The sequence below is a fragment of the Nipponia nippon genome, unplaced genomic scaffold (genome assembly GCF_047370975.1).
Source record: "Nipponia nippon isolate SJK-2023a ecotype South Korea unplaced genomic scaffold, ASM4737097v1 scaffold_16, whole genome shotgun sequence".
Lineage (NCBI taxonomy): Eukaryota > Metazoa > Chordata > Aves > Pelecaniformes > Threskiornithidae > Nipponia > Nipponia nippon.
In genome coordinates, this window is record NW_028262332.1 from 9,248,900 (window position 1) to 9,270,739 (window position 21,840).

The 21,840-nt window shown below is 47.8% G+C and overlaps 1 protein-coding gene across 3 annotated transcripts in view; it reads left to right on the forward strand.

The window, feature by feature from the left end:
• COL5A1 (collagen type V alpha 1 chain) overlaps positions 1-16,841 on the forward strand; it is a 180,884-nt gene extending 164,043 nt beyond the window's left edge. For 2 of the 3 annotated variants that reach the window (XM_087752785.1, XM_009476995.2), the window contains 12 exons: positions 52-159; positions 606-659; positions 759-812; positions 1,524-1,631; positions 2,116-2,169; positions 2,866-2,901; positions 3,688-3,741; positions 4,122-4,380; positions 4,803-4,915; positions 7,054-7,122; positions 11,060-11,293; positions 14,104-16,841. In XM_087752785.1, the coding sequence (XP_087608911.1) occupies positions 52-159; positions 606-659; positions 759-812; positions 1,524-1,631; positions 2,116-2,169; positions 2,866-2,901; positions 3,688-3,741; positions 4,122-4,380; positions 4,803-4,915; positions 7,054-7,122; positions 11,060-11,293; positions 14,104-14,250 (1,290 nt within the window). In that variant the 3' untranslated portion in view covers positions 14,251-16,841. Of the gene's footprint in view, positions 1-51; positions 160-605; positions 660-758; positions 813-1,523; positions 1,632-2,115; positions 2,170-2,865; positions 2,902-3,687; positions 3,742-4,121; positions 4,381-4,802; positions 4,916-7,053; positions 7,123-7,176; positions 7,246-11,059; positions 11,294-14,103 lie in introns of all 3 variants that reach the window. The other variant, XM_087752786.1, reaches the window with a different exon arrangement.
• Positions 16,842-21,840: the final 4,999 nt, after the last annotated feature.

A 21,840-nucleotide genomic window follows, 5' to 3' on the forward strand; every position in this document is an offset into this window, starting at 1 on the left:
GGTCGTTTGATGCCCCAATGCAAATTAAACCATGCCGCCTCTTGCATCTAGGGTGAAGCTGGTTTGGAAGGACCTCCTGGGAAGACTGGCCCAATTGGTCCCCAAGGTGCTCCAGGGAAGCCTGGCCCTGATGGCCTTCGAGGAATTCCTGGTCCAGTCGTGAGTATTCCCAAACTGAGCAAAGTCTGAGAAAGCTTCTGGGCAGGGCTGGTCCTGCTGCTTCACTGTAACCCATCTGCCTTGGAAGATGCCTTTCTCCCAGCGTAATGTTCTGCCTGTGCTTGAATGCCTGACAGCAGCTAAAACATCTTTAGTGGAAATAATATAATGATGAATATCATCTCCCAGCGTGTTTTATTTGAGTCTTGATTCTGCTCACCCACTCTCTGGGGTAACATTTCCATGAGCTGCGAAGTCCCTTTTCCAGTCAAGATGTGAGCATAAAAGGAACATAAATCCTTTTGCCTTTACCCACCTTCGAGAAGCCAGGGCAAATGTTCCCTGGCATGGGGACCACATGAGGATGGGTGAATAATCTGAATAATCCCAGCTGGGAGCATGGCTGTTGTGAATGATGGATTTGAGGGAATTGTACTGTTTTACAGGGTGAACAAGGTCTCCCAGGATCCCCTGGCCCAGATGGTCCTCCAGGCCCAATGGTATGTCAAGACCACCAAATTCCATGAGTTTTTTAAATAGGTGAATGCATTTTACATGAATTAATTCTCTTTTTTGTTTCCCCCCGCTGTCTCCCAAAGGGCCCACCGGGTTTGCCTGGTCTTAAAGGAGACTCTGGTCCTAAAGGGGAGAAGGTGAGAATGGCACCCGTGGTCTCGTTGCATGACCTGATGTCCATGTCTGGGTGTGGGGAAAAACAATGTCATCGTAGAGGGGGTCCTGCAGCTGGCATGACAAGACCGAGGAGTGCCACCAGCCCCATATGCATGCTCTCATGCACTGGAAGCATTGGACGTATCTTTAAAAGAGAGATGGAGTTGTGAGTGTGGCCCAAGGGATGAAGCAGGTTGTGCTGTGGGTGAGCATGTGTCGCTGCCCAGCTGGATCCAAGACTGGGTTTCCCATCCCCGTATCACCAGCACTGATGGCAACAAGGCGGCATGGAGGACCTGAATCTCTGCATTCCCGTATGAAGGTCCTTGCAGTCCATGGCAGCTCTAGTTGTTGGGGCTACCTGAACGCAGGCGCTTTGGCAGAGGGAGGTGCAGGCACCTGGCTTGCTTTCGGTCAGGATTCTGTCTTGTAAAAATGTATGTAATATATGTTAGCACTCGAAATGAGGAGGTGCTCCAGTGCGGCAGTTCTGCTTCTACATTTCTAGCATTTTCTGTTGCAAAAAGCTAGTGCTTTGCTCTGCTCTGCTGCTTCCAGGTGTCAGGGATAGCTACAAACTCCTATCACCTTAGATATTTGGGTTTGTATCTAGAAATGTCTTTGGTGGGTAGCTTTGGTGTTTGGTTACCTCCAGTGAGAGATCATAATTAACATCTGCTGTTTTCCCCTAGGGTCATCCAGGTTTAATTGGTCTTATTGGACCGCCAGGAGAGCAGGGAGAAAAGGGTGACAGAGGTCTTCCAGGCCCCCAGGGCTCAGCAGGACCCAAAGGAGAGCAGGTAGATATTCCATAAGACCTTCATGGAATGTGCTTTTGAGCTGTGGGGTTTGCTGCCCTTGAGCAGGTACAGCATGTCAGAGATGGTCGACCTTGGCAGGAGACTCTTGCTAATATTTGAGGAATGTTTTCTATTTTCTGTATTAATGTGGTGTATTCTACATACGAAATGTAGAGATGCTCCAAAATGACCCATTTTAGTGGAAAGCAGATTCTCAAGGGTCATATGAAGAGTTGAATAGACTCAGAGGGATGGTAACATTAAATATGCATCTAGAGGACTAATTTTTAAAACTGTGCACTGATACGAGATTCCCTGGTCATGCTCTTGTCTGGATCGTGCACAGGCTTAAAAACCAGTTAAATCTCCAGATTTGAATGGAGTCCTCCAAAACCGGTGATCATCTGTGAACAGATATTAGTTGTGTAGTTATAGGCCAGCATTGCTGCATGCAAATCAATGTTGTTCTGCTTTTATTTTTCAGGGTATCACAGGTCCTTCTGGACCAATCGGACCTCCAGGGCCACCAGGATTACCGGTATGTGACAAATAATTATCTTTGAATTCCTCGGGAGCTACACAGTCCTTCTGGAGTCACCTTGGTGCTCCCACATATACCCAGCGCAGTCCTTCTGGCCTGACCTTGTATGAGGATGCTGACGGGAATGGGTTTGCCCAGCTGAGCCCATTAAAAACACTTGAATGAGTTAGGGGAGTACTGGGGATGATGCATGAGCTGAGAGATGGGCGCAGGGGGCACAGCATGATCGAGGCAGGGAAATTAGCCCGCCCTGTTTCTCTCCCCCTTTCTTTTGGATTATCTACAATCACATGGTGATTTTTTGGTACTTTTTGCTACTTGCATTTTTTTTTTTCACTGGATGCCCAAAGGCTGCAGCCTGCACCCTTGGGCAACCAGCATTTGCCGTTGCCGGCTGCCCTTAGCACAGAGCCAGGATCAGCCCCAGGTTACAGTAATCACACAGCAGCTTTTCCAGTCCCCATCCAGGCAGGAGTGTGGAGCACTGACACAGATTGATCTGACACAAATGCTTTTTGTATGTTGACAAATAAAAGCAACACTGAGCTCAAGTGGATGTGAAAAGTGGAAACAGAAAGGAAGTGAACTAAAGAAAAGACCTTGGTATAACACTACTCTGTCTCTCTAAGGAGAGACTGATGACTTCTCTGCTAGGAAACGAACTGACTCCTTTCTATATTTTTCTCTATACAGGGTCCACCTGGTCCCAAAGGTGCTAAAGGATCATCAGTGAGTATAGACATTGTTAAACGAAGGGGCTGAGGAGCTCTTATTAAGTGCACAACCTGCTGTGACTCCCCCATATCAGTGGCATTAAGGCAATTAGCCAAAGATGACTGTAGCAAATGCAGCCTTTTCAGGCTGTCTAAGCCCAGAAATTATAATTGGGGAAGGTTTCTGTTGCACACACTGTACTTCATTGAGCATCAGTGCAGCAAAGATCATAAAGAGGAATCCAGTGCATAGTCCTTAGGAGAAAATCTACTGCTGTAAAGCAGAGGGTATTAAAAATAGACTGTGAAGCGGGAGGTGGCAAGCTGAAAAGCGAAGAACTCTGTGAGAAATGTGACACTGAAGCAAGCTTCATGTTACAGATCTCCTATACAGGCAGCTAAAAATTCCTCTTGGGCGACTTCCTAATGTCTTCTTCCCATGCAGAATTCAATGTTTTATTAATTTTAAGATTTTATTTGATTTATAAAACTGTTGAATTGATTTGGAGAGTTAACATTTTCATGCGTTGGAAGATCCTTCCTTTTCTGCAGGAAGCCTAAGCAAAATTTGACTGTTTAACTCCAAGCATTTGACTGATCTTTTGTTTTTACCTAAGCATTGAAAATAACCAAATAAACATTTTCTTGGGGGGGTGCAAGGAGACTCCTCTTGTGTGTCTGAAGGGACAGGAGGAAAGTTTTTGCAGCAAGAGACTATTAAAATAATGTTTGGGATGTGATATAAGTGACAAGTGCTTTTTCCTGAGTGACTGATATGGTTTTCCTTTGTTTTTCCACCCAGGGTCCAACAGGTCCAAAGGGTGAATCAGGTCTTCCTGGGCCCCCAGGGCCTCCTGTAAGTAGAACCCATTACATGAAGTGTGAAATGAGGTTCAGATTTAATGGGTGTTGTAATGTTAGGAAGTAGAAGATTTCTGGACAAAGATCCAGCCCATCAGGAGTCATAGCAATGGATTGGCATCTCTTAGAGATGCTGGGGGAGAAAGCAGGATGCAAAGGGAGAGGTTACAAATAGGAAGATGACAAGAGAAGATGGACCCAATGTTCACGCCTGGTGGCCAGGGTTTTTATCAGTACGGTCATGGGTGTTTTACACGTCTAGTGTGTATCTTGTGATGCTGCTGCTCAGCACTGGTGGCTGCTTTGGCCATCTCTTCTCTCTCTTCCCCTCTGCCAGTGCAATGAGAAGTTGCATCTTCTTTCCTCACAAATCAGGGTCCTCCTGGAGAAGTCATCCAGCCACTGCCCATCCAGTCTTCCAAGAGGACCAGGCGAAACATTGACGCCAGCCAGCTGGTGGATGATGGAAATGCTGATAACTACATGGACTATGCAGATGGCATGGAGGAAATCTTCGGCTCGCTGAATTCCTTGAAACTGGAAATTGAGCAAATGAAGCATCCATTGGGCACTCAACATAACCCAGCACGTACCTGCAAGGATCTGCAGCTCTGTCACCCCGATTTCCCAGATGGTGTGTCCCGGGACAGAGAGGGTGCGGGGAAAACACTGTGGGTTTCCCAGCTCCATGCAGTGAATACAAGCGAGTGCAGGAAGAGAAGTAATTTGTGGAGTCCCTGGCCCTGGTGCCTGATGAGGAACGTGGCTGATAAAGAAGGAAACGTAGAGAGGAGTTGGACTAGATGATCGTTGTAGATCCTTTCTAACTGAAATATTCTATTCTAAGAATTGGGATATATGATGGAAAAATAGCCCTGTGAGGTGCCACAGTATTATCTGGAATCAGAACATACCCAGTTTTAAAAAAAAATATGCAGAAATAGTAGCCTATAACAGACATGAAACAGCCCTGGTAAGATAGTTGCTGAAGTGCCCATCGTCCTTCCTTCACAGTGCTGATTCTTTCCTCCCTTCTCTTCCCTCTCGTGCATCCAGGTGAATACTGGGTTGATCCTAACCAAGGATGTTCCAGGGACTCTTTCAAAGTTTACTGTAATTTCACAGCTGGTGGAGAGACTTGCATCTTCCCTGATAAGAAATCTGAAGGAGTAAGTCCACACAACTTTTTCCCCCCCCCCCCCTCTATATCATGGTGATAAGAGATTGTTTCCTAATGTGAATATTCATAGACAATCAATTTCAGGAGAATTGAACAACAGCAAGTAAGGATTAAAGATCCAGAACACTTCTTTGTTACACAACGTTGGCTTCTAAAATAATAAGGAATATGTTTACAAAGAGAATTTCTTTGAGTAAGTCAGATTTAAACTGTGATTTGGGACAAGTCTTTAATGATTTCCCAGGCATACTAAATGCTAAAACCTTAATTTTTTTACTTTGCTTTACAAAGGCAGAAGCGTGTGTTGGCACAGGAGCTGCGGCTCCCCATGAGCTTCATTTAACTCGCTCCTTGTCTTCCCTCCTGCAGCCGGGCGGCCGCTCCGCTGTCTGCGTACATAAGCACCGCTGATTCCTCTGCCCTTACTGTGTCCTCAGGCAGAGCAGATAAATGTTTATCTCCTGTCATTTTTTCATTGTGTTTCTTGTGGTTATTTGGTTTCCTAAATGATTGCAACTAGCCTCAGCGCTCTTCCTGGCACCGATGCACAAGGCTGATTAAGTTATTTGTGTAATGAAATGACGTGCTTAGGTCAACCATACTTGTCATTTTTGTCCCAGATCCATGCACTCTGTTTTCTGGAGCTGCTCTCCCTGATGCCTGGGGACCAGCTCTTGCACTGGCCAAGCAGAAACTCTCGCAAAGGGGCCTGGGGGAGCTCTCAGTGTCACAGTTGTGCTCCAGCTGGGTTAGGGTGCAGAAAAAGCTGTTCCACTCCAGTGGAAGCCATTTGCCTGCTGAATTTCATACACCAGAAATGTGTGCCAGCACAGGACAAATAACACACAACATAAATATTCCTTGAGTTTTTGTTAGGGCTGTTTAAATAGGAGATGGATTTTTTTCTCCTTTGCATTAAGTTGCCATGGTTCTCCTCAAAATGTTGACAGCTAAAAAAGCAGAGTCTGCCCATGATCTTGGAGCTGCTCAGACTCCTGCCACGCTGAGTCTGCCAGTGGCTCTTTGGCCCCGTCTTGTCCACTGTGGAGCTGCTCTTCCGACCGCAGGCTGCGATGCTCCTCAAATGCGAATTGTGCTACACTTTTGCAATACTGTCATAAATAAGAAAAAGCTTCAGCCTACACTTTTTCCATGTAGAGGGATGAAAACAGCTACCGGACCAGCATTAAGTATTGGCTGAGTGGTTTTATTTTAAGACACAGCAGACTTGAAGCCATATCCCCTTTCAGTCCATCTTTAACCCAGCAGAAACATACTGACTCGCTTTATGGGTCGCATACTGGAAAGGAAAGGACAATCCCAAGACACCTGCATATAGGTTGGCCATTTTTGGAGAGATTTATGGCAGAAGTGAGGGAGCTTGTGGGAGGGTAAGGGAGCAGACGGCAGCCACGCTCCTTCCTTGTGCTCTGACTCAAAAAAAAAAAAAAAAAGAAGTGGTTCAGCTGCTTAGATGGGGCTGCCACAAAGGATGCTCTGGCAGCTCATTTCTTGTCAAGGTCACCCCCTGCGTCACTCCAGGTAATTGGAGCTCCATCATGTGTGATGGTCCAGCACCGACTGCAGAGGATGCGCTGCCTGTGCTGCACAAACACAGGAGGCATGCAGAGGCTTTTCCTTAATCACACTCTTTGCCTTTCCCAGCCCCACAGCATCTGGATTTGACATTAGACTGACAGCAGCCTACTCCGTTATCAGCATTGCTTTTCCACCCCAGCCCTCCCATGAAGATCAATGGATCTTTTACGAATGATATTTCCTTTTTTCCTCTCTATCTTTCCTTTTATCTCTCCTGCCGACAGACTGCACTGCTGGTTTTGCATCCAAAGGATCTCGGGGGCAGAGATCATTAGCCCTTAGCAAAGGAGCCCGGTGCCAAAGCAGCGCTGGGCAGCACCACGCCATCCCGTTCTGCTTGCGAGGCTTAGCACCTTAGGGCTTTGCCAACTGGTCTTGTTACTGGTGTATAAAGATTAAAAAAACATTTTAAAGGAAGCTGGACAGTTTCAATAAGACATGCAGACTCTGCTTGTGGAACTGAATGTAACTTTTTTTATTTCTTTTTTTTCTTCTTTCTCTCTTTTCTCCTTGCCGTCCACAAACTAGGCTAGAATTACTTCTTGGCCAAAGGAAAACCCAGGCTCCTGGTTCAGTGAATTCAAGCGCGGTAAACTGGTAAGATGCATCTTGGTGCTTTCTGTTTTCTTTAACCCATGTCATATTTTACAGAGTAAAATGGCTCGTTGGCCCAAAGAACAGCCTTCCACATGGTATAGTCAATACAAGCGGGGGTCTTTGGTAAGTGGCTAACCTTGGCCCTCTAGTCTGAATCAGAGCGCGTCATTTGCTTTGGTATGGCCAGACCTGTTGCACTCTGCATGCTGGACTAATAACCATCACAAGTCGTAGTAGAAACATTTAAGGTGGAATACTGAAAAAGAAACAAAACCCCATGGGGACACTTTTTTCCCCAACCTGCTTAACTGGAAACCTAGGAGCAGCTGGTGAGCTTTCCCCTGCATTGGAAGGAGACGCGCTGATGTGCTGGGGGACCCTGCAGAGCTGGAGCTGTTGCGGGTCTGTCTCCACCGAGCTCTGCAGGAGGGCTGCATCCCACCGGGAGGGCCGTTGCTGTCTCCTCGGCAGTTCCCATTATGGCAAGGGCAAACTGGGTGTCCCAGTGCTGCTGTCCCCCAGCAGTGTGGCCTTATCCTGAGAGCTGAGAGACCCCTAAGGTGATGCTTCAGCCTGGAGCTGGGCTCGGTGCTGTCGTAGCCTGTGCTCACTGGTACCCATGCTGAGGTGGTGAACCTGCACATCTCTGGGGCAGGTTTTCCCCAAAGGATGGATTTCGTCTCCCACACTGGAGATGAGCAACATCGGGGGCTGCCATGTAACCCCTGGAGCTTGGGAGACATGAGTTCATCGGTTTAAAGGAAGATTTCAAGCCATGTGCTCTTCCCAGTCCTGGTGGACAGGAATTTGACTTGGTCGTGATTAAGGATTTTTTTCAAGGGAGAAGAACTGTCATAAGGTCAAACAATGTTTGATGTCAGCAAGCAAGACAGCAACATAAAATACCAGAGCTTTCTGTGTTTTATATCCTGTAACAGGACATTCATGTTGTGGATAGATCGCTCCTACAGAGCCCGAGCCCTGGTCAGGGATGTCAGAGCAGCAACAGATTAGTGTAAGCCAGGTCTTCTTAAGCAACAGAAATCTCCCTCGTGTGTATCAGTTCTTGTAGGATTAGTGGGATGCAGATAACAAGCTCAGTCAAATCAGGAGAATTAGGGAAGAAGGAGATATTCAGTGGATAAAACCGACCTGGCCCTGAAAGCAGGAGATGCTCTGACGTACCGCGCTGAGCTGCCTTGTGCAGTCATCCTCTCCCCAGGGCAGAGATTTCTTGCAGTACCCCAAACTTCCACCTTAAAAGGCAAACAACAGAAAATCACCGCGTTGTTTTCCTAAGCCACGTTTCGTTGCCACTAAACACGTTTGCTCTGATTCTGCCCACAAGAAGGATATCGCTTCTGCAGCTTTTCTGCATCATCGAATAAGGCTGCAAAGCCAAGGCTTCAGCCTTGCAGCTCCTTGGAGGGCAGCTACTCCATAGCTTAATTACAGAGCATTTCATCAGTTAATATTACGAGTACCTCCATTTCTCCATCTTCTCTGCTCCCCCCCGCCCCGGTCTGTTTATCAGCTATTTTAGAGGCTGAATTGCCAACCTATAGCTTAGGGCCTATTTTTTTAAATAAGAATTTTAGTGCTACTTGGAGCCCTTTGTTCCAGCTTTCTGTGTTGCCATTTTCTTGCTTTTTTACCTGTCCTGCATTTTCTGTTTGGAAAAAAGCCACCAGCACGTAGAAGACCTGCCTAAGCAAACCACAAAACTGTTAAACACACAGGCCATAAAAGTAAAGTTTGATTTTTCAAAAATTTTTTTTTAAAGTACCTCTCATTTTGTCCCAGTCAGTATTTAGAACTATGAGACTGGTAAATTGGGGAGACATTTGCCGGGATCCAAGATCATTTGACATGTGTGTGGATGGGCAGGATGGATGAGTTTGAGCTCCCCTCTGGGTGCAGCGTTGCTCCTGTTTCTCCCTGGAGAAGCTCCCTGGTGTCCTTCCACGCAGCCCGAGCACCGTCTCTTGGGGGGCTGTGCCCGTGGGGGTCCCCAAAGCCGAGGGGAAGACTTCCACGGGGCTGCTCAGTGCTGCTGAGAGCGCAGGCTGCTGGCGCGAGGGGCTCCATATGAATCTCGGTACTTGCACGAGGTGTGCAGCCGTGACAAAGCTTGCCTTTCTTCTGGGGATATCTAAAGTAAGAGGGATGCAGTAAATATGAAATATAAAGAAACTGTCTTGTTCTGATGCTTCTGCACCATCATTAATCAATGACACACAGTACTTGGAGCTGGTTCCTTACTATTTCTCATGATGCAGCCAAACTGCATTTAGAGGGATAAAAGGGTTGCAGATGTTTTCTTCTGCACTCTGCCTTCCTTCTGTGTGTTACACACAATTCCCAGTAGCTCTAACAAGGCCTGCCACCCATCCTGGCCTGTTATCCTTCATAGCCATATGGCACCTGCCACAGGGAAATACTATCACAGCAAAAACAGGAAAGGATTGATTTTTGCAAAACCGTGTTCCCATGAGCAAGCCTTATGCACACAACCAGTTCCCAGTGTCTCCAGGTGCAAAGCTGGGACAGGTCTTCATGTCAATCTGCAGAGACAGAACAGCAACCAACGCTCCATAACAGTCAGGCCCCCAAACCAAGCACTGATTGGAAATAAGAACAAATAAGAGAATGGGGTCCTGCAGATCAGTTGTGTCATTGGGTGTCTGCCAAGTCGTCGGCATTTTGTGTCCCCTCCCTTCCACGTCCTGGTGGTTTTTCTGGTAGCTTTCCTGGCATGCGTGGCTCTCTCATGGTCAGTCATATTTAACTCTCAGGAGGACAGTGCAACAGTATCCTGACAACCGGTTGGTATATTTATTTTTTTATCTTTTTATTCATGATTTTATTGTCTGGTTATGAATCTCTTCTACTATTTGCAGCTTGCACCGATGTTTTATGGTACCTTGAAGAACACTACACTGTTTGTGTGCCTGTATTTTTCTCCTGGTTATTTCTAAAGAAACCCACTGTCCATAGAAGACTAACAAACAGCAGCTCTGGTAGCTTGGCCGTGGCTGGAGAAGCCACCTGAAGTACAGTTAGTTTATACATGCAAACTAGCTGTTCCTCTGCACTTTTGCTTCCTCGGTGGGGTATGTGAGAAGCTCCCAGAAAGTCCTGAATCCCTGAGGTGCTGGAAGTGGGTTTCAATGAATTGTGTTTTGCAGAAATATACTTCTAGATGCTGTTCTCCTCCAAGGGCGAAAAGGAGCCTGACGTGCAGAATGGAGTAAAATTCCTGTGCCAGTGCAGCTCTGTGTTTCATGACATGCCCTAAGGGCAGAAAATGCATTTTCCCTTTAGCTGAGCGTAGCCTTACCAACAAGGGCAACACGGAGTCCTTATCAGCAGGAACAGGGTTGCTGCAGGTTAAGTGCAAAGATTGCTTAAAAGCCAGGGTGTTGGTGCCCAGGAAAAATGAATGGGAAATACCCCAGTGTGTGCAGAACAAAATACCCACAGCAGTCAGAAAATCATGTCAAATAGGGCAGAAAAATAAAGCCCCAAACCCTTACAGAAATCTGCTTTCTTTCCTCTTCAAAAGCTGGAGAAGTATGCTCAGCATTGGCTTAAACTTGAGACATATATCCCGAAATTTACTTAGCACATTTTTGCAATGAGGGCTGAAATCCCCTTTCTTTCTCCTCCTACCTGTATTAGCCTTAGGTTTTTTTAGCTTGTAACCAGTAAGAGAAATAAACTGCCCTTGGTAGCTGTGCCCCGGCTGCAGGAGGACCAGAGCAGCCCTGTGCCTGTAGCCTGGCAGGAGCAGGGTCCGCACCCCAGTGGGGTGGTGAGACTGAGCCCCATGTGCATGGTAATAAAGATGGGTGAGACTGGTGGTCCTCAGACCCCCCCCCAAACATGTTGCATTGCCCCTCACTGCCTAGTGTTTCCCCTTCTCCGCTTCTTATAGCTCTCCTACGTGGATTCGGATGGGAACCCCATTGGAGTGGTGCAGATGACTTTCCTCCGGCTCCTGAGTGCTTCAGCCCACCAGAACATCACTTACAACTGCTACCAGTCTGTAGCCTGGCACGATGCCACCACCGACAGCTACGACAAGGCCATCCGCTTCCTGGGCTCCAATGACGAGGAGATGTCCTACGACAACAACCCCTACATCCGAGCCTCCCTCGACGGCTGCGCGGTACGTGGGCAGAGCTGGTCTCGGCCAGTCCCTGCAGAAGGGGTCAGTGGTGGAGGTGTCTGTCCCCCTCCCCTGGTTGTCCAGCACCATCTGCCTCAGAGCAAATCGCCTCCGAATTTCCTTGCCTGTTGATGTAGTTGCCTTGAGGATTGTCTTCAGCATGGGAGACATCGATCTTGCTCTTCCCTATGCTGGGAATACACGATTCCACTCAAGGTCAGGGGAAGCTGCAGCACCTCTAGAAACCAGATTAATTTGCTTTATTGCTGGCTGTGTATAAAGGAAGGGACCTGCCTAAAACCACCAGTTGCTTTTAAATGTCCCCCTTGCCTTTGCTCTTATTCTGTTTGCTCACACGGGGAGAAGCAAGTGTCAATACCTGGTTGCATATGAGTTTTGTGGGTTTTGATAGTAATTGTTTTACCTGCTTTCAGGAAATCTTGGAGGCAAAGTAGTAATGGTTTGCCATTGGGTTGGTTGGGTTTTTTCTGTGGCACACTGCTGCATGCAGCCCCAGGAGGGCTCTGGGCTGTGGGGGCACGGGGGTGCATCGCCCCCAGGCTGGGTGCATCGCCCCCAGGCTGGCTGCAGCACCCAGCTCCAGCCCGGCATCCCCTGAGCTGCCAGAGGAGCCCCAGCACGGCCCTTTGGTTTGCTCTGTGCTTGCAAGCCCCTGCTCCTCACAGGAGCTGCCTGTGAGCTTAGAAAAGGACAAAACAAGGCAAGGCCTGACTGTATAGCAAAATAAGACGATGCTATGGGACGCAGGAGACGGAAGTTTGCATCCCTGATCCCATTTCAAATGCAACTTTTAGCTCTAGCTCTGTTCCCCGTGACTTTTTTGCCCAGAGTGCAGAACCAGGTGTTACGCTGCAGCCCTCCTCTCCCCGCGCAGCCCACGCTGCTCTGCCTTCGCTTTGGCCACGAGCAACAGCCAGAGTTTCCAAAGGGGCCCAGCATCCTCCCTTTGCTTCTGCCTCCTTCTGCCGGATGCCTGATTTGGGATTGAGCTCTGAAAAAATCTACCCTCAGGAGCTAAAAATTTGGCAAAGCAGGTGCTGCTTGCATTTATTTTGAGACCCAGCTTGCTGGTGCAAAAGCATGCATAATTCTCACCCTCTGCAACTGCAGTGCTTGAAGCCCACGGGACAGAAAGATTGAGATGTTTGACAGAAAAAGCCCTCCACATAATTTGAGATGAAAGTGGCTCTGTTCTGGTGCACACATGTTTTTTACTGTAGGAGCAATGAGGAAAATCAGATTAGAATCACTTCTTTTAACACTCTCGCCGAGAGGGAAAGGGCATCCATCCCGCTTCTGGAAACACTCAGAAGCCGCGTGGGGAAGTTTATCCTCAAGTACTTCATATCTCCTGCTAACGCAATGTGTCCTCAGTAAAAAGTGCCTTTCCCTCCCTTTCCTTTCTTAAGTCTCAGGGATGCCGCAAGACTATGCGTTGCACATTTTAAGGCAGATGTGCCTGCTGAGAACCCTTTTGGCTTAAGTGATTTGGCTCAGGTACCCTGTATTCCTCTGCCTGCTGAGGGATGTTTGCATGGAAAGAGGACCGTAGCTCCTTCGAGTTTATTTGCTTGGTTGCTTCTCGCAGGCAGCTGTTAGCGCAGCCGCTCTTGGTGTTGCAAAGAAATGACTGTGTCAAGAATGAAAGCAGCGGGAGCACCGGGAGAGGCTGAACAAGCCCCGGTGCGATGGTGGGGCTCAGAGATGTCGTCTCCTGGCTCAGAGCTTTGGGCATCGCTTCCAAACTGGTGTGCCCCAGTCCTTCCTCTTTGCTAGAGACGTTCCTGCAGGCCGTAAACAGGAGGTAAAACATGCTAAGGGAGCTTATTGCAGCCTTGCAGAAAGAGGCTCTGTATCTCCTGTGTTCCTGTACCGTCTCCGGTACCCCGGTAGGTCATCCTCTCTGAACCACAGGCAGGATATTTAAGGTTGAGCCCTATATGTGAAAAATTAAGTTGGGCTGCCCGACACGGCGTTGCCGCAGAGGTCCTGGGAGGACCCGCGCTCCGGCCGTGATGGAGGCTGCTGCAGCCGGCGCCGGCAGATCTCCAGGGCTAATGTTCAGGCTGTTATTTGAAGGTGTTTATCCTGATCTTACAGCCCTTTCTCGGTAGCTGTGATATAGCCTATTCTTCTGAGACGCACAAATCAGAGGGTAAGGTAGAGCCAAAAGCTGCTCCATAAATTCACTTGTTTGTGCAGCTTTGTATGCCCTCGGGTGCACTTCTGCTCCTCTAATAATTATTTATATTTCGGAAATAACCGTATGGCTACCAGGCATGATAAAAAGACAACATCACCTTGTGAATTCCATCAAACTTTAAATGTGATCTTTTCGGTAGTGCTCAGATAATAGTCAAACTAATATATTCAAATTAAATCGCTCGCATTTGCTCAACAACCCGTGCGTGTCCTCAGGGAGGCAAAACAACTATACCAGAGCCACAACAATTTTACCAAGCTCCTGTTGCAGCTCTGAGATGTGCTGACAGCAGAGTTGGTGTCCTTGGATCTGCATGGCAGCAGTGTCTTCTGCTCCAAAGCCTGGGCTCAGGACAGTCATCTCCCCGAGGTTTGCTCAGTGGTCACCATCCCCCTTGAGAGCATGTCTGCTAAATCTTCAGGGCAAATGTGTGTTTGGGTGCTGGGTGCCTCTAATTCAGCTCAAAAAATGCCTGGGCAAGTCACCATATTCCCAGCTGACCGGTGAATGCTCATTCATGATAACTGGCTGTTGTTGGCTTGGAGGCATCATCAGAGCTCCTCTCTCTCCCTCTTCTCCCCATCAGGCAAAGAAGGGCTATCAGAAGACTATCCTGGAAATCAGCACACCCAAAGTAGAGCAAGTACCTATAGTCGACATCATGTTCAATGACTTCGGAGAAGCGTCACAGAAATTTGGATTCGAGGTGGGACCAGCTTGCTTCATGGGCTAAGAGCCACCTGAAAACTAGTCTCCAAATGAGCAACCTCGTAACCTCATTGCGCCATTTAATTAATTAAAAAAAAAAAAAAGAATTCCTTGTCACATGCACGTTCTGAAACTGGACAGCGATGGGTTATTTTTTCCGTTTCGTTTTGTTCCTCATTTTGCCCGAGTTCCTCTGTGCCACCGCACCCACATGTACCGAACCGCCGACCGAGAGAACCGTTCCCACAACAGACACAGAATCGCATGACCGACCGCCGCACGCGTGGCCTGGAGACCTGTCCCTGCGCCGCTGCCACCGGTGCTCCCGCCGCTGCTGCTCCACAGCCACTGAGCAGACCCTACCGCCGTCAAAGATGACTTCTTCTTCTTGCAAGCTTGTCTATAGATTATTGTTTATTTGTTTCTAAGGAAAAATGGAAAAAACTTGAAACTCCTGTGTTCAGCTTGACGTTGAAGTCCTGGCAGTCCTGGCTCCAATCCAAACCCTGCCGAAGCCCATCGGAGACATTTCATTGACTTCCACAAGATTTGGATTGGCTCTAGCAAGCAGACGTCATGGCAATTTCCAGAATTTTTAGTATCTCCATTGAATCGCTTAATTCTACATTTTACAAAATTTAACCCCATGAATTTGATAGCTAAAAGTCACACTGGGCATCTCTTTCCCATGTATTAAAGGTGCTTATATTTTTGTATGTTTGTAAGTAAATATTTGTATTGTATATTATTTTAAATGTTTAAATGTTTCTGGCTTCAAAACATGCATGTGACCCTGTCTGTATTAAAACCACCACCCCTCCCACCACCATCCCAGCCAAGCATCCACCTCAGAATGAAGACGGCAGCTCACGTCCCCACCGCCCCTGCCTCTTCCCAACTCCAAGCCTGGATCTGGAGGCGCCTGGAGCTACGCCCAGGCACGGGTCTTTGCAGGATGAGGGCCCAGTGAGTTGGCAAACCAGCCCCCTGAGCCACAGATGCCTTTTGCAATGATTTGCTTCAAAAAAAAAAAAGGAAATTAAAGCCACTTTTTAACAAGATTTCTACAAAACCCTGGTCTAAAAGCAGGATCTCCTTTGAGTCTCTGCCTTTTTATATGCTTGCTTACCTTAACATACATGGTTTAAATTAATTCTTCTTTTCTTCCTTCAGCATTCTTTTAAAATAATAATAAAAAAAAGCTATTCCCAGCGGCAGATTGCAGTGGCAGGGGAAATCCATTTGTCCTCTCAGAATAGAAAGTATATTAAAAAAAAAAAAAGGAAAAAAAAAAAAAGGTGCTTTTTATTTTTACATGTCTCTGGTGCTATCTATTTGAATAACTTTAATACAACACTGGTGATACCCTGCCATTGGCCAATCTCCCACCAGCCTTTGCTTTTTAGCCACTTTCAACACAGGCTGCAGGCTTTTGCTACAGTCTTTGATTATAAATGCATGCCACCTTCATATTTGTTATGTAGAAGACCCACTCCTTTCCTTAATTGTATTGCGGTAGCTTATGCGGTCCATGTAGAAAAAGTATTAAATGTGCTTATGCATTTTTTTCTTCCCGCCCCCCCCCAAGAATATTCATGCATTTTATACGGTGGTAACCATACCAGATTGTACTCAGTCGCTGAATGTTTGTGGTGCTAATTTATGTATTTGTTGGATGTCCTGACGTGATGCTGAAGCCGTGTGGGTGCCTGCCCGCCGAGCACTCCCAGGAGTCTGCAATTTTCCTGGTCTTCCCATGGTGGCTCTGCCAGGATGGCTTTTTTTTTTCCCATGCAGCGTTTTCAGCTCGCAACCTGCTGACACCATCTTCTTTTTCCGTTTGTTTGTTTGTTTTCTCCCTGGCTGTTTTCCTTGTTTAGATCTCTTGGCTGGAAAATAGATGTTGCAGGGTGTTTTTTTTATTATTATTTGGCCTGGAGTATTACAGCAAGGCTTGAGCCAAGGGGGGGTCTTTCACCATAAAGGAAAAGACATCACATTTACTGTGAAGAAAAGCCTATATATGATGTCTTTCCCCCCTCCTTCCCAAGCAGAAAGCAGCAGCATCCGAGGAAGGGAGGCAAAGCCATGCTGGAGGGAGCGGCGATGCTGTGCGGTGCTTTTCGGTCTGGGAGAAGCCGTATCCATCCGTCTCCCCCCTTCTGTTGTGTTCTCTCTCATTTTTTTTTTTCCCAGTTGGGGGGGGGGGAAAAGGTGCTACCCTAAAAACTGCAGACTCTGGCAGCAAAGCAGTGAAAAGGAGTATATAATAATATATAGGAGAATGCAGCTTCTCCGTCACCTTGGCAAGAGCCTTGTCCAGGAACAGTGGGAAGGTCAGAAAAGGTTGCACATTCCTCTCTGCAACAGATAAGCCATATATCGATGTATGTACGCATGTGTGCGTCTGTCTAGGTCATGTGATTCTGTTATAAATTTTCATCAAGGGAGCTTTTTTCTTTTATTTTTCTTTTTATTTCTTTGCTTTAAGAAAAAAAAAAATTCCTCTGTTGAATTCCAGTGTTGTAATTGTACTGAGCTCCAAACTGTTCCGATTTCCCCAGACCACTTAGCTACGGTATATTGCAATAAAATTACTACTTGTATTTGCAGACATTCTTTTTGTGTAATTTTATTTTCCTCCTCCCTTAATATATATGACTTGAACAAATGTTGATAAGAAAAATAAAACCTATGGAAAAAAATTTTAGTACATAAGGCCCTTTTTAAAATATAGTGTCAAATGACATATTGTACATTTCTTCAAAGTCCAATAAACGTGTCATAAAATTTAAGTGTAATGCCCATAAAAGCTATTTTTAAATATTTTAAACCTGTGTAATAAAGGAATAAATGTAATAGATTTTTTTCAATAAATCAAGTTTACTGTTTCCACCTAAACCAACATGATGTGAATGTCTTCTTGAAGTTGATTGCAGCGTGATTTCCCCACGATCCCTCTGCTCAGTGGAACCTGAAGAGTTCATCAGGGGAGCAGTGAAAGCGCTTAAAGGTAATATACATTGTAAAATGATAACCCAAACCCATCATAGAGAGACCTTCCAGGCCTGGAATCTTTTTTTTTCCTCAGTGAGAAACTCGGTTCGACCCAAGAGCGCAAAAATCCAACTCGGGGGATTTCAGCGGCGGGGACTTGGATGAGAAGATCAGGTGGCCGCCAGCTCTCCGCTTTCTCCATCTCAGCAGCAGCGGCACCCGAGGAGCCCTTGCTTGGCACTGCAGCCTTTGCTTTGGCAGATCTTCTCACCCCAAGATGAATTCAGGAGAAAAAAAAAAAAAAAAAAAACGAAAAAAAAACCCAAACAAAACATTTCTTCAGCTTCTTGGTGGGCTCCTCAACCCCCAAACTCATGTTTCAGCCCCAGGGCACTGCTGCGTGGACGTGCTGGGGAAAGCAACGTGGGAGACGCTTTGCTCATCCTCTTCTCCTTATCTCCTGTGGGTTTCACTCCAAGGATGTGCAAAAAGACAACAGCTCCTGTGGAAACCACTGTAAGGAATTGCACGCATCTGTCTGCCAACGCCAGCCACTGCTGCTGGATTTGCATCGCTCTGGTTCTCAGGGGCTTCTTGCAAAGAACATTTGGTTGGTGCTGCTGGTTTGGAGGTTCGGGAGACGCTTGCACCTTAAAAATGTGTCCTTACTTGCAACGCAGCAGGTACGTACAGTACAAACGCACGTGTGCCGGCACAAACCCACCTCTACGTACAGAGCTTTGCAATGACCAAGCCAAGTTGTGTGTCCCACCAGCCTCTCCCCTTCGTTCTTTGGCTGCAATTAGTGGTAGATCTCAGATTGAGAGAGATGTTCAGGTAAGGAGCCAAAGTGTTTTAGTCTAAGTATGGAATTATAGGGATAGTTTGGGGAAATCTTGGGGTATTCTGGCCAAATCTTCATCCAAATGGACCCCAGAATTGCAGAGTTACCACAGCTGGGGGAAGAAACTAGGGGGAAAAGAGCTTTAATTACTTGGGCCTGGCTAGAAAGATTTAACTTAGATCCTGATGATGCTTCAAGGTGACACTAACCTTGTCCGTGCTGACTTGCCAGTTGTGGTTTGCACTGGATCACTGCAGCAAACACTTCTAGCAAATGCCTCAGGGTCTCACTGCCGAGAGGAGCTTTGATCTGCCATTAGGAAAAAGCAGAGATCTGAGCAAGGATCTGACTTTTTCTGGAGCTGCCAGCCACAGAAGCCAGGGCACATTTTTTACCTCTTTTTATATAACAGAAAGTCTATGATTTGGTGCTAGAGCTACAATGCAGTAACTGTCTGCCAGGTGAAATACGGAAGGTAATTTTTGGAGGATCCACAACAGAAAACAGAAAGCAGCAGATTAACGGAACAAGAGCGTGAGCACCCAAGACAGCTCAGTTTTGCTCTGAGGACGGGGTGACGATGGGACTGCTGAACCCAAACTTGTGCACACCCCGGGGGCTTTGCCCAGGCACGGCCCCAGCACAGCGGCTGCCTCCCCTGCCACGGGGATGGTGCATGAGGGAAGGGTCAGCGCCTCAAACCTCGGGATGCAGCAAGGAGAGCAAGAGGACCCAGCCCAGCACCCACACCAGCCCTGGTATAGCTCGGGGAGTGCGAGTTAACCAAGTGCAGCTGAGCCCAATTGCGTTTCCAACAGCTTTTAAAAGCAGCTGAGCCAGCCTGGGTAGGGGAAGCTGTAAGGCTACCAGTGTCTGCTTTGCTCTGCCTGTGATTTTTTTTTTTTTTTTTTTTAACAGACAGGGGCTTAACTAGGCTGGGATTAAGGCATTTCTGTGTATTAAGAAAGAAAGTGAAGCCTGAAGAGTTTTTCCCATCCAGTTACATGAGCTGACCCAGGCGTGAGGATGTGTACATTTGCTTCCTGGCTGTTTCCTAAGGTAAAGCATGAATTGCTGCATGACTTGCTTTCTGCTGGTAAAACATGATTTTTTCCTTCTTGGTTTATTTTTTAGCCTTGTTCTGGAGGAAGGGCCCAGATCCTTATGCTAGCTGTGTGTCTGTTGGCTCCCTGTCTTGTTTCTTGGAGCCCCTTGGCTCGCTTCAGCTGGTGGAGCCGTGGCTGTCCCTGAAACAGCACGTTCCCACGTGGTTCGTAAGAGTAGGCAGCGGGGCACAGAAAAGAGCCTTTGGTGTAAGCTCAGCCGTGTATTAGCCACCTGAGACTCCACTGAGGCCACGTGGAAGGCAGCCTCACGCACCCGTCGCTCGCACGGGCTGAAGCGCTGGTGCAGGAGGCTCCTGGCCAGGGCTGTGCGGGAGCAGCCGGTGCGCGGGGGCAGGCTGGGACGGAGCCACGGGCTTGCCATCTGCCAGCCCCGCTGCCCGCGCCGCAGCACCCGGCCGGCGTGGTGCAAAGTGGCTTTTCCAAAATGCAGCTCCCTCTAGTCATGCTTTGACCCTGGGGCTGCACCACCGGTGACCAGCACGTTCCTGCTCCTCTGGGGCGCTGGTGGGGAAGGGGGGCCGGGGTCAGCAGCCCCGGCCGGGGGGTGCAGGTCTGCCGTGTACCGCTCCCGGTCCAATCTGCGCCGTGCGGGGACGCACCGCCATCACACCATTTGCTCTCTGCAAGACACGACAGCTTTGGTTGGGATGCACCCTGCTCTATTATTATCTTTCAAAGAGATGCTCCTCCTGGCTCCTTAAATACCATGTTTACATGAGACTGGTAAAAATAAAAAGGGCTAAAAAAGAGGTGTTGGCTGTGATTAAATTTAGAGACCAGATCCTGGGTATTTCTTCCCTACGGTCTAGGTGAGTTTGGGCAAACAACCTAAAAGAAAAACTGTGAATGGGTGCTTTATACAAAGTATTGGGCTTCCTTAGTGCAACTAAAGCTCTCCTGGAAAGAGAGAAACAGCAAGACAAAGTGGGAGGCTATAACAAGAGGGGAGAGGAATGTGCCTTAGCATGAAGAGAATATGCAAAGCGTTGGGTAGAGTGAGGCGTTCATGGCATACAAGGCAAGCTAGAGCTGTTTTCATTGTTCAGCCGCTTTTTGTCCAGCATCTTCTCCCCAGCTGGGCCTGGTTTGACTTGGGTTTTTTATTAATGTCTCAATCAAAAGACTAGAACTGATCTGATCCACAGGTCTAGGAAAAAAAACAATCTCTCCATGACTTTCTGTGAGAAAGAGCATGTGAGCCAGAGATGTCTCCTGGTAGTTCACTGCTACCTGTAAATTAAGCTGCAGAGTCTCCAGCAAAAGCTAATACGGTGCAAGTCAAATGTATCCTCTCTCTCATAACACCTTGCTTGGGGACTGTGCCACTGCAAATTCACTGCTCTGGCTTTCCTGCCAGCTAGGCACTCCACCAGACGGACAATTTCCAGCTTTTTTTTATATTTAACATGGGTGATCTGAGCAGGACGGACCACTGCCGCAGCAGCAAGTCCCATCAGGCTGACTCTTGTGTCACTTGGCACTGCAAGCCTGGTGTCCCTCTGCCAAGAGCATCGCGTCCCATTTTGGGTGAAGGCTGCAGCCTGCGGCAGCAGCGATGCCCGGGACCTTCGCTCACAGTGTGGCTGGAAACACTCAGCGACGTCTCAGCTTGCAGCAGTAACAGGAATTATCAGTGCAAGGTCTCTCAGCTGTGCTCAGTCTCCGTAATGCTCAACAACCCTGGCTCCTGCCAGCACTGTAAAACCTGACCTCTTCTTTCCAGAGAAACCTTGTGTTTCACCCAGCCGGGGCAGACCGTGCACAGGCTCTGCCCAGCGCTGCAGCAGGTGGTGGGGCAGGATCGGGCCCTGCAGCTGCTTGGTGCTGCTGAGGGCTGGATGTGAGCTTGTCCAACGCAACCACCTCTTCTGCTCTCCTCTTTTGCTCTGCTCTCCCCTCTGCTCTGCCATGTCGTGTGGTGCGACAGCAGCAGGTGGGAAGCAATGGTTTATCATATTTACCCGTAAATCATTGTGTCACTGCAGTGGGGACTTCTGGTTTTTCTTTCTTTCTGTTTTCTTTCCATGTATTTTGCTTGCTTTCAGGCAAGAGCAACCTTTGAAGGCAACCTGGGCTGATGTTCCCAGCATCTGTCCGTCACTTTAATCAGTGCTGCTCTCCTGCCATTACACAATGGCAGAAAACCGCAGAGCTTTAATGCTTTTCAAGGCACCCGGCTTAATCCAAGCTCTGATTTCAACCAGGAGGCATCACTGACACTAGAGAGTACAGAAGTACAGCTTCATGACTTGAGCAATGACAGGAAAACACAAAGTTTGAATACCAGCCCTGGCATTCGGTGCTTACAGCCAAGTCCCGGGATGGGCGGTAGGTCCGTAGTGCTTCCCCCGGGCTGGGCTCCATCTCTCCTCCAGAGCAGCAGGAGCAGCAACCGACTGGGGATTGTCACTGCCAAATCACCAGCACCGAGCTCTGGTCCACCAGGATTATGCCGCAAAAGTCCATGGAGCAATCCTTTGGATCATTACAGCCTTGGAAATAATTTACTCTTAACTCATCCCTCGGTGCTTCCAGCTGGGGGGGGAATGGTGGTCCCTTCTTGCATTCAGTACCAGCATCTTTGGGCACATAATCAACCTGCTGGATTTGGGGCTCTCACTGGCTTTTCCTCAAGTCACGGCACTGA